The sequence below is a fragment of a genome, unplaced genomic scaffold, assembly GCF_019419815.1.
Source record: "Pyrus x bretschneideri cultivar Hongxiangsu unplaced genomic scaffold, Pyrus_bretschneideri_v1 Contig23, whole genome shotgun sequence".
In the NCBI taxonomy this organism is placed as follows: Eukaryota; Viridiplantae; Streptophyta; class Magnoliopsida; order Rosales; family Rosaceae; genus Pyrus; species Pyrus x bretschneideri.
In genome coordinates, this window is record NW_025999535.1 from 2,200,528 (window position 1) to 2,212,038 (window position 11,511).

Consider the following 11,511-nt stretch of genomic DNA (forward strand, 5'->3'; position numbering starts at 1 on the left):
TATGGAAGCCTCTTGATAATTTGCCAACAGAATCCTTTTCGGATTCTCTTTGTGAGGATCTTAGAAATTTGTAAATTGTGTTTAGTCATCGTACATTGTGCGGTCATTTTTGTCAAGTATTGTTTGTATTCAATTTTAAATAAACAAAATTAAAATGATTTATAACCGCACGATGTATAATGAATGAATACGATTCACGGATTCTTAGGATCCTCACATGGAGGATCTGGAGAGCATCCGGATTCAATAATTTGGTAGAGAAATACTAAAGAGACTCTTTTAAAAGCAAGATTCTCTATAGACCTCTGTTAATTCATGTTTTTTGCATGATTATTTATAATATTAGCATGATAATTGACGTTAAATTGTTAGATAACAGAAAGTTCATAAAAAAATTGCACTTAAAGAGAATCTTCTTAACATTTCCATGTTGGTAACACCGTCTTAAAAACATGCACAAAATCATAGTCAAACATCAACAAAACCCAGGAAAAAAAAACGTTTTTGGTTTTGTAATTGCAAGGGCATTTTAGTCATTCCACCCGTTCTCAGTCATTCTCTTGAGAATCAGTGGGTTTTGGGGGGTTTTACTATTAGAAAAGGAACCGCATATGCTCTAAAGATTTTTCCAAAATCAAAGTGAAAAAATCGAACAAAAAAACCGAAATTGGAAACAAAAATCCGAAAAATAATGGATTAGAAAAGCATTAACTTTAGCTTTTACCGTTTGTTATGCAGTCGATGTTTTTATTGTTTCCGGCCTCTCCACCAACCTTTATCTTTGTTTTACTTCCTCTTTAAACAGTGGAAAAACCACAGCATAAAAGGCAAAAGCAGGACGCAGTGAGAGAGAAAACAGAGGAAGCAATTTCTGAGACGGAGACGTAGCGGTCTAACAACCATGGGGTGAGAAAAGAGTAAAGCAGAAGCAGCTGGTACGGGAAGTGCTGATTAAGGAAGAAGAGAAGTTGTTTTGATTGATCGTTTTTGCCTCTGGGTAATTTTGTTTGATCCTGTTTTTTTGCCTGCTGAGAAAATCATGCCATTGTGTGTATCTTCATGTAAGAATGCGTTTTGTGGTTGATTTGGGCTTGATCCTCCTACCATGACTTTGTTTAACAAAATTTTCAATTTTTGGTTTCTGGGTAATTAAAAGTTTGATCCTTTTGTTTTTCTGTAATTATTTTCTAAGGAATTGGTTTGGTTTTTTATTGTTATGGATGATCACTGTAGTTTTTTTTGCTTCAAAGTTTGGTGATTCTATTAAGCTTGTGAATTTGTTGGGTTTTTTTACTGAATTCTGACCTTCTGTCTTTTGGGTTTGTCTTTGATCAGGTATTTTTGTAGAAAATTAGTTCATATCAGTCAATTTTGGCATGTGATTTCGGACCGGAGTTTTACTGATCAGGTAATTGCTTGCTTTTTGTGATCTTTCTTGTTTATTACACGTTCTTGACAATCTGATCTCACCCACCATGTTGTTTTATATTCTAATTAATCTGGTTTTTAATTGTGGATTTTGGTGATTAGGCGTGATCGTGTGAGAAGTTGAGAGTATACGAAGCTTCATCCAGAATTACTGAATTCTGGTGGTTTAGAGCCTAGTTATCAGGCCCCTTGTTGAGTTTATTCATCTTGGTTTCGGTTTTTATTCGTTTGTGGATCGGAAAAAAAATCAGTATCGAAGGTGGTGCTGTTATTGGCCAGAGTTATGGCTACTGCGTCGCAGGCAGACTCTAGACGCAAGTATTCTTGGTGGTGGGACAGCCACATAAGCCCGAAGAATTCAAGATGGCTTCAGGAAAATCTTACAGGTATACATTATATAACTGGTTTGGTTTGCTGTGTTTCTCATATATGTGGAGTGAAGCAATGCTCTCTCGCCGGACATCATAAGTTTTTTTTATCATGTCAACTGCATTGCATATTGTGACATGATTTTTACTTCTTCCTATCAAGAAATGTTCATAATGAATAACGAATTCTCTTTTCCTAAACTGTTACATCATCAAATATGGAATATTGGATGGCTAAGAAGTGGAACTCAGACCTTATTTAAGTTAGTTTGAATAGTGTAAATATGTATGTTTGTAAATTCCCAATTTCTGTTATTGACTGCTCGATGAGACGTCAGTGTGGTAGTACCGGGCTTGTAAACTGCAGTGATCCTGATTTGTCAACAAGATGATCACAATACTCGCAGTTTGATTTCATGCATCTTTCCAGTTGATATTTTATCTTTTCGATTTTCTGTTCATAACAGCAATATTGTTTTCTCTCCCTCCTCCTCTCTTCTATGTATTAGTTGCATACAAAGTTAATTATGTTTTAACTTCTTGAACAGATATGGATGCCAAAGTCAAACACATGATCAAGCTCATTGAATTGGATGCCGATTCCTTTGCTAGGAGGGCAGAGATGTACTATAAACAGCGCCCAGAATTAATGAAATTGGTAGAAGAGTTCTATCGAGCATACCGTGCATTAGCTGAGAGATATGATCATGCAACTGGGGCACTGCGCCAGGCTCATCGAACCATGGCAGAAGCATTTCCCAACCAAGTTCCCTTTGCAATGGGAGATGATTCACCCGCAGGTTCCTCTGCTAGTGAGGCTGATCCCCGTACACCTGAGATGCCACACCCAATGCGGGCATTCTTAGACCTTGATGAATTGCAAAAAGATGCTCCGGGAATCTCTTCATCCCATTTCCTCAGTGTCAAAAAGAATGGAGCTTACACCAATGAATCTGACTCTGGAACAAGCAGAACGGGCTTGAAACAGCTGAACGATCTATTTGGGTCTGGAGAAGGAAGGGCAAAAAAAGGCCTCAATTTTCATGATGAAGAAGAAAAAGACCGTATGCGGGACAATGAGACCCATAACATCAAGGCTCGATCATTGTCCGAGTCTGATCGACTAGGTAAAGCAGAGACAGAAATTTCAAACTTGAAGGAGGCCCTTGCTAAATTAGAAGCCGAAAAGGAAGCTGGCCTACTTCAGTACCAACAGTGTTTAGAGAGGTTAAATAATCTGGAGTCTGAAGTCGCTCGTGCACATGAGGATTCCAGGGAACTGAACGAGCGAGCCAGTAAAGCTGAAGCTGAAGTTCAAGCTTCGCAGGAAGCACTTGCTAAATTAGAGTCTGAAAGGGATGCTAGCCTTCTGCAGTATCAGCAGTGTTTGGATAAAATCACTAATCTGGAGGACAGTATCTCTTGTGCCCAAAAGGATGCTGCAGAGCTCAATGATCGCGCAAGTAAAGTTGAAACTGAGGCTGGAACTCTAAAGCAAGATCTTGCAAAGGTCGTAGCTGAGAAAGAAGCCGCACTTGCACAATATCAACAATGTCTAGAAATGATATCAAATCTGGAGGAAAAAATACTGCATATTGAGGAGGATACAAGAAGAATTAATGAGCGAGCTGTTAAAGCCGAAGGTGAAGTTGAAACCTTGAAGCAAGCAATTGCCAAGTTAAATGAAGAGAAGGAAGCTGCTGCTCTCCAGTACCGGCAGTGCTTGGAAACCATATCTACTCTGGAGCATAAGATAGCTAGTGCCCAAGAGGAGGCCCAGCGGCTACACTCTGAAATAGATGATGGGATTGCAAAGTTAAGGGGTTCTGAAGAAAAGTGTATTCTACTGGCACAATCAAATCAGACGCTCCAATCTGAGTTGGAGTCTTTGGTGCAGAAAATGGAATCTCAGGGTGAAGAACTGATTGAGAAGCAGATGGAGTTGGGCAGACTCTGGACTTCCATACGAGAAGAGCGTTTGCGATTCATGGAGGCTGAAACTGCTTTCCAGACACTGCAGCATTTGCATTCTCAATCCCAGGAGGAACTTAGATCTATGTATTCTGAACTTCACAATGGAGCTTTAATTATGAAGGACATGGAAATGCGTAATCAGGTTTTGGAGGACGAAGTCCAGAATTCGAAGGAGGAAAACAAGAGGCTGAGTGAGCTCAATCTGTCTTCATCCATGTCAATAAAAAATCTGCAAGATGAGATCTTAATCTTGAGGGAGACAATTAGAAAACTTGAAGAGGAACTCGGACTCCGAGTAGACCAAAGAAACGCTCTCCAGCAAGAGATATACTGCCTGAAGGAGCAACTCAATGGCTTGAACAAGAAACACCAAGTTATGCTAGAGCAGATAGAGTCAGTTGGCTTGAATCCAGAGTGCCTTGCGTCATCTGTGAAGGAACTGCAGGGTGAAAAATCACAGCTAGAACAGATGTGTGAGGCTGATAGAAGTGAGAAAGCGGCACTGTTAGAAAAGTTGGAAATCATGCAGAAACTTATGGAGAAAAATGTTCTTTTGGAGAGTTCCCTTTCTGATTTGAACGTTGAGTTAAAAGGTGTTAGAGGGAAGGTAAAGGAGTTGGAAGAATCATGTCAATCTCATCTGGAGGAAAAAGGTACAATTGCTGCTGAAAATGCCGCCCTACTTTCCCAGTTACAAATTATGACCGAGAACTTGAAGAAATCATCGGAGAATAACAAAATTTTGGAGAATTCCCTTTGTGATGCAAATGCTGAACTTGAAGGCTTGAGGGTAATATCAAAGAGCTTAGAAGAGTCCTGTCTATTGCTTGATAACGAGAAGTCTGGTCTGACCAAGGAGAGAGAAAATGTAGTTTCTGAGTTGGGCGCTACTCAGCAAAGACTGGCAGGTCTGGAAAAGGGATATACAGAAGTAGAAGAGAAACTCTCTGCTCTTGAGAAAGAGAGAGAATCCGCACTTCGTAAAGTGGAAGAGCTACATGTTTTCTTAGATTCTGAGAAACAAAAACATGCCAGTTTTGTTCAGTTGAGTGAAACCCAGATGGCTGGTATGGGATTGCAGATCTCTCGTCTCCAAGCAGAAGGCATGTGCATGAAGAAAGAATATGAAGTGGAACAAGACAAAGCTATGAACGCGCAGATTGAAATCTTTGTCTTGCAGAAATGCATAAAAGATCTGGAAGAAAAGATCTTGTCCCTCCTGATTGAGCGTCAAAAGCTGTTGGAGGCATCCAAAATGTCAGAGAAACAGATTTCTGACCTAGAGCATGGAAATCTTGAGAAACAGGTGGAGATTAAATCTTTCCTTTTGCAAACGAAAGTACTGAGAATGGGGCTGTATCAGGTGTTTAAGACTCTTGACGTGGAGGCAAACCTCAGTTGTGCAGGAGAGGTTGAGCAAGACGAAACACTTCTTAACAACATTCTTGTCAAACTTCAAGAGACGCAAAATTCTCTCTCTGAAACTTGTGATCAAAATCAGCAGTTGGTTATTGAGAAGTCAGTTCTCATAGAAATGATTGACCAACTAAAACTAGAGGCAGCAAATCTTATGAGAGAAAGAAACACCCTGGACGGAGAGTTCAAGAATCAGTCTGAGAAGCTTGTGGTGTTACAGAGTGGGGCCCAAAGACTTGAGGAGAATAATGAAGAATTGAAGTTGAAAGTAGAGGAGGGAGACCACAGAGAGCAAGTGTTGAGGACTGAAATAGATGATCTGCATGAGCAGTTCTTGGACTTGCAAAGTGCATACAACGATGTATTGGAAGAGAATGGCAAGATGCTTGTAGAGAAAGGAGCTTTGACAAAGATGGTATCGAATTTGTGGGAAGAGAATCGTGACCTCGAAGAGGAGAAATGTGTCATGTTTGGTGAAACGATATATCACAATAACTTTTCACTTGTTCTCAAAGATTTTATTTCAAGAAAGCTGCTGGAGCTGGAAGAGCTCACTGACTATTTAGATAAACTACATCTTGGAAAGAATGACCTGGAAGATAAGGTAAGGATATTGGAGGGGAAGTTAGAAGATACACGGATGGACAACTTACGGCTCAAGGAGTCATTGAATAAGTCCGAGAATGAGCTGGAGTTGGTTAAATCTGTTAATGATCAATTGAATGGTGAAATTGCAAATGCAAAGGATGCGTTGTACCATAAAGAAAATGAGCTTTTGGAAGTACATCAGGCCATCAGTGTGCTACAGAATGAGAGCCAAGAGTTGCATGCGTTAGTGGAGGACATGAATGGTAAGTATGGTGAGGCTAAGGTGGCACTACAAGATCAAGAGAAGCAAATTCTCAAACTCTCTGCAGACAATGAACTTCATATCAAAGAGACTGGCAACCTTTGTGTAGTGAATCAGGAGTTGGAGTCAGAAGTGCAGAAAATGCAGCAAAAAGCTGAAAAAACTAAAATCAAAGAGGAAGGTTTGATCAATGAACTGCAAAAGGAAAGACAAGAGATAGAAATGTGGTTGTTTCAGGCTGCCACATTATTTGGCGAACTGCAGAGTTCCAACATTCGTGAAACATTGTTTGAAGGAAAGATTCACGAGCTCATTGAAGCATGTCAGATCCTCGAAGACAGAAGCAATTCCAGAGGCATCGAGAACAAAATTTTGAAAGAAAGAGTTTGCGCATTGGAAGACGAAAATGGAGGGCTACAAGCTCAGTTGGCTGCATATATTCCAGCTGTCATCTCTTTGAAGGAGTGTATAACATCACTTGAGAAGCATATACTTGCAGACACCGGTTCTTGTAAACTTGACACTGAAGAATCAAAGGTAACTTTTCATGTCCGTTTACATATTACCTATGGAAATTGAAAGTTTCAATTGTCACGAGCCATTATTTGAACTCATGCTTTATCATCAACATTCATGGTTTATCTCTGGCAAGTTTTACGGAAAGTAAGCCGGTTTCTGTCTAAAGCTTAATTGGCTGGACATGGATTGTTCAGCTTAAGACATGATGACTTTGTTTTATAGTTCAATGGTGGATATCATTTGAAATAACATATTTGTATCCCACTTTATCCAGGATGCCCTTCTGCATGCTGAAAGCTCTCAAATGGATGGAGATCAAACAGCCACAGTATCAGATGGTGTTTTGGACTTGCAGGATTTACAAAGAAGAATTGAAGCTATTGAAAAGGCAGTGGTGGAAAAGGAAGGTCATGTTTCTGCAAATCAGGTTCGTGACATTATGAAGAAGCGTGAAATATCTGGATCAGGGAATGAAGTTCTGACAAAAGACATCGTTCTTGATCAGATATCGGAGTGTTCATCCTATGGGATAAGCAGAAGAGAAACCATAGAGTCTGATGCTCAGATGCTTGAGTTGTGGGAGACCAGTGACCAGGATGGCAGCATTGATTTGACGGTTGGCAACTCCCAGAAGGCGGCCGCTGTACCCACTGACCACAGTCAGATGGAGGCAGGAAAGGAGCACAATAAAGGACATCCCTCTTCTGAATCATTGGTTGAGAAAGAATTGGGTATTAACAAATTAGAGCTCTCTAGGAGATTTACACAGCCCCGTCAAGAAGGGAACAAGAGAAGCATCCTAGAAAGACTTGATTCCGATGTGCAAAAGTTGACAAACCTTCAAATTACTGTGGAAGACCTGAAGACAAAGGTGGAGATTACTGAGAAGAGCAAAAGGGGCAATAATGTGGAACTTGATAGCGTAAAGGGGCAGCTGGAAGAAGCCAAAGAGGCCATTACGAAGTTGTTTGATGCCAATCAAATGTTGATGAAGAGTGTTGAAGATGATCCTCCGTCCTCTGCTGGATCTTCTGGGGAAGTACCAGATGAAAGTGGGAGCGTGAGAAGGAGGAGACTTTCTGAACAAGCAAAAAGAGGGTCGGAAAACATTGGGCGGTTGCAGTTGCAGGTTCAGAAACTGCAGTTTCTTCTTCTGAAAATCGATGGCGAAAAAGACAGCAAAGGATCAGCTAGAATCATCGAGCGGAAGAAAAGCGTTCTTCTACGTGACTACCTCTATGGCGTGGGAAAACCCGTCAACCAAGGGAAACGGAAGAAATCGCCCTTCTGTGCATGCATACAGCCCCCAACCAAGGGAGATTAAAGCAATGAAATTTCATTAGTTTACGGTAAAATGATGAGGCACTAGTTTTGCCTCATTGTCCATAAGTTTTTTTTACTTTTTAGAGCTCTACTTGTTTTGCCATATTTTAGAGAGAGAGAGAGAGAGAGAGACGGAGAGAGAGTATTGGGTCTTGGATTAGTTTTGAGATCCTGCTGTACATTTCAGGCCCCATCTTCTATTCAAAGGAAACCCACTGATGGGGTTTGCCTTTTTTTTTTTTTTTTTTTATTCCCCATGTTTTTTTCTTTCTTCTTTTACATAAAGAGAACTAGCAGAGTGTATGAAAATAAAATCTTTTATTGAATCCTGTTGTTCGGTGTATACATTCTTTCTGCGTTACAAGTTCTTGTATAGATTCTAACATTCTCCAGAATCCGGCGAGATCCTTACATGAAACTGGGAGAGTATCCCCCTCGCCTTGTACCACTCGTCACGTGAATTGTTACACGACAGGGTTAGAGGGATATATGCTCAGTTTCACTCGAGTTTTGTCTGCGGCTCTACATGTTACTTGCAGTCTATGGTACAAACCGTAATACATGCTCAAGGGAAAAGGATCAAAGTGACAGCAGAAACAAGCTTTTCCTGACAAACAATGACACTGAAAAACCAGGCAAGAACAGATTCTGTAAGCCTAAACGCTTTAGTTTCTCCTTGAAAGGTACCTATAGGCAGCACCTGTTCGATGGAGGCTATAAACTTCCAACTTGAACTCGTTTAGACCAGACTTGGTTGAACAAGATTCAAATTGGTGTAGCAGTCTGCTTGCTGTGCTCCCGGTGTTTGATCAAGTTATCCCTCAATGTCCTCCCCAATGGATCAACTTGCTTGCAGCACTGTTCTCCATATCCTGAGTCATGATGGCCGCATAAAGCAACATCCGGGTCCAATATATCTCTACTGTCGATGATTATATTGTGAAGTAAACAACATACCAAGATAATGCTTGGAAGTTTTTGCTTGTCAGGTCTCCACATAACCTTGCTGAGGATTCTCCAAGTGCCCTTCAACTGTGAGAATGCCCTTACTGCAAGTGACCTTGCAGCCTCATGCATGGCGTTAAAAGCAGAAACGGAAGGCAGAAGGCCATTGCTTTCAAAAGTAGTTATGAGCCAAGGAAGCAGAGGATAGCTAGCCCCGCCAACTAAGTACTCTCTAATCTCTACTCCTCCAGATAAACTTCTAACATCTCCATTCAAACGCTGTCCACCTTCACAGAGCTTGTAAAACCCAGAACACTTCAACAGTCTAGACGCAGTCATTCCCCCAGGCCAACCAGTCACAATATCAAGAAATCTCATCTCGTGGTCAACAATTCCCTGCAAAAGCATGCTGTAGTTTTCCTCCGAGTCACACCAATCATCTGATGTTTGAACTGTAGGTAGGGTCATAATGATGTGAGTACCATCTCTGGCTCCACAGCAATTCGGCAATCCAAAGGATGCTTCAAATTCAGACTTAATCTCTTCCATTCTATTTGAATCAGGCCACTTGAGGTGGTGCTTCGCGCGCTCTTCCAATGCTTCAATGAATCTCCAAGTCACCTGAGAAACTGTGGACTGGCCGACCCCAAATGCAGCCCCCACTGAGACTTGAGACTCCCCGGATGCTAACCTTCTCATGGCGATTGCAACCTGTTTCTCAACACTGAGAAGCCTTCCTTCTATTTTGATGAGCCCTGATGGCGGCCTCGACACCAGGTCTTCTCTTACAAGTGAACAAATGTAATCGAAAGTCTTTTTCGAGACCCTGAAGAAAAACTTAAATCCTTCCTCCTCATCGTTGGATACTGAAGAACCTACACACGTGAATTCATCGGAAATGCAGAATAAAGTTGTTATCTCGGACACTTCAAAACCAAAATCAACTCTTAAAAATCTTTACTAAAATAGAAATCAACAATTTCCCTACTCCAGATTCCAAACCAAAATCTCTATTTTCCTGTCTAGCAATAAATTTACCACTGTACCACCCTCCTTTAAGACTGTCATATAAGTATTCAATAGCTAGTTCTCTTGTAACAGCCACCAGAAATTTACCACACTTGCATTTTTTGACAAGACGATATATATTCTAAACCACTCTAATTTACGCAGAAGTGGGCTAAAGCCCTTTAAGAATTTTTTTTTTTTTTTTTTTTTTTTTTTAGTACATCGATATTTTTACACTAAGGGAGCTAATTTTCTTGTAACGGCCACCAGAAATTACCACAACCACTTGCATTCTTTGACATGGCGATACGTATTCCAAACTACTCTAAATTTACGCAGATGTGGGCTAGAGCGGAATGTGCTCCCCTCATGCATTCAAGTTCGAATCCCCTTCCACACATCTTAGATTAGCATAAACTATAAAGTAGAATATCACTCGTATAAAAAAAAACTACTCTAATTTACGGGAGGGGAATCCGAAGACAATTGGACTAACCCACATCTGCATAACCAGGCGCATTTTCCGGCGCTGGTCTGAATTCTTACCATTTCAGTGATCAAATTCATGATGCTAGCTAACTTGAAAACCACATTTTACAGATTTTGAGCTGTAATTATGAATAAATTTACGGACTTTAACATTCTAGAACAAACTTTGAATAAAACCCACATCACTATTTCTCTTGGAATGCAACATTTTCCAGTTAAAAAAACACAGGAAATTAAGAGAGTAACTGAAGAGTGAGTGAGCTGAGTGAAAAGTAAAACCTGGATGGGTTGAAGAATTCTTGTGCCAGAAACTATCCCACCAATCCGAATCCACGGCTTTCGCCTCAGCCGGAACCACCACGCTCTTGCTTTTCCTCAATTTCCTGTCTTTCTTGCTTTTCTTTGATTTCTTCGGAGGCGCCATGAAAGGTAAAGCTCTGATGGTCTCAGAAAAGAAGTGTTTGGATGGGAGGAAAGTGATTGAAAGTTAATAAATTGGAACTGTTTTCTTCAGCTCCAACACATGCGTTTCCGACATTTGATGACTGAACCGATTTCGAGCTGGTGGTGTTTCTCCATATCTCGGTAGGAACAGAACGGACACGAATGTTGGTGACCAAATGTCTGTGGGCTGGTTCGACTGTGGATGAAATTTGGACATTTAGTTGGTCTTGAGTTAAAGCCTAAAAACAAGCCCAATAAATTTCTAACCCAAAATTTTGGTGTGAAAAATACAGTGCATTATCGAGGCTTCATCGGCATGAATTGGCTAGGCTTTGAATTCTAGTTCACTGTTTAGTGCAACACTATGATGGATTGCAATGGACTTAATCCATTTTTTCCTCGATTTTCTTCAATTTTCTAAGTAAATAATCAGTTAAGGCTAACTTTAGACCAAATTTTCAGTTAAAATCTGAGATTCAGAAAAATCAAAGTACTCATGTTTCAAATTCGAAGTAAGGAGGGAGAAGAGGGAATTACCTTGACCAAAAAAGAGAAAGTTGCAAAAAAGAGGAAAAGCAAATGATGAAATCAGCGAAAGGGAAGCCCAGAGAGCTCGAACAAGAGGGAAGCTCGACTGGCTTTGTAACCCACCTCGAGCGAGAGGTATGATTCTTGTCTTATTTTGCACTCACATCCTGGACCCAAATCAATCCATGTTACATTTTAGCGCATTAAACATGGGTTAGG

General features: G+C 40.6%; 2 protein-coding genes across 3 annotated transcripts; one reads left to right on the forward strand and one right to left on the reverse strand.

The window, feature by feature from the left end:
- The first annotated feature begins 647 nt into the window (after nucleotides 1–647).
- LOC103960103 (protein NETWORKED 1D-like) lies at nucleotides 648–8,204 on the forward strand. Of its 2 annotated transcripts, XM_018650601.2 has the most exons (5): nucleotides 648–997; nucleotides 1,336–1,408; nucleotides 1,531–1,814; nucleotides 2,345–6,573; nucleotides 6,830–8,204. In XM_018650601.2, the coding sequence occupies exons 3-5, from the start codon at nucleotides 1,712–1,714 to the stop codon at nucleotides 7,877–7,879; spliced, it is 5,382 nt and encodes a 1,793-aa protein (XP_018506117.2). In that variant the 5' UTR covers nucleotides 648–997; nucleotides 1,336–1,408; nucleotides 1,531–1,711; the 3' UTR covers nucleotides 7,880–8,204. The 2 variants fall into 2 exon arrangements, with proteins under 2 accessions (XP_018506117.2, XP_009370790.2); XM_009372515.3 differs by lacking the exon at nucleotides 1,336–1,408.
- LOC103960104 (protein ANTAGONIST OF LIKE HETEROCHROMATIN PROTEIN 1-like) lies at nucleotides 8,180–10,955 on the reverse strand. Its single transcript, XM_009372516.3, has 2 exons — nucleotides 10,600–10,955; nucleotides 8,180–9,698 (listed from the first exon to the last, which is right to left on the reverse strand). Exons 1-2 carry the CDS (start codon nucleotides 10,742–10,744, stop codon nucleotides 8,644–8,646), a joined length of 1,200 nt encoding a protein of 399 aa, XP_009370791.2. The 5' UTR covers nucleotides 10,745–10,955; the 3' UTR covers nucleotides 8,180–8,643.
- Nucleotides 10,956–11,511: the final 556 nt, after the last annotated feature.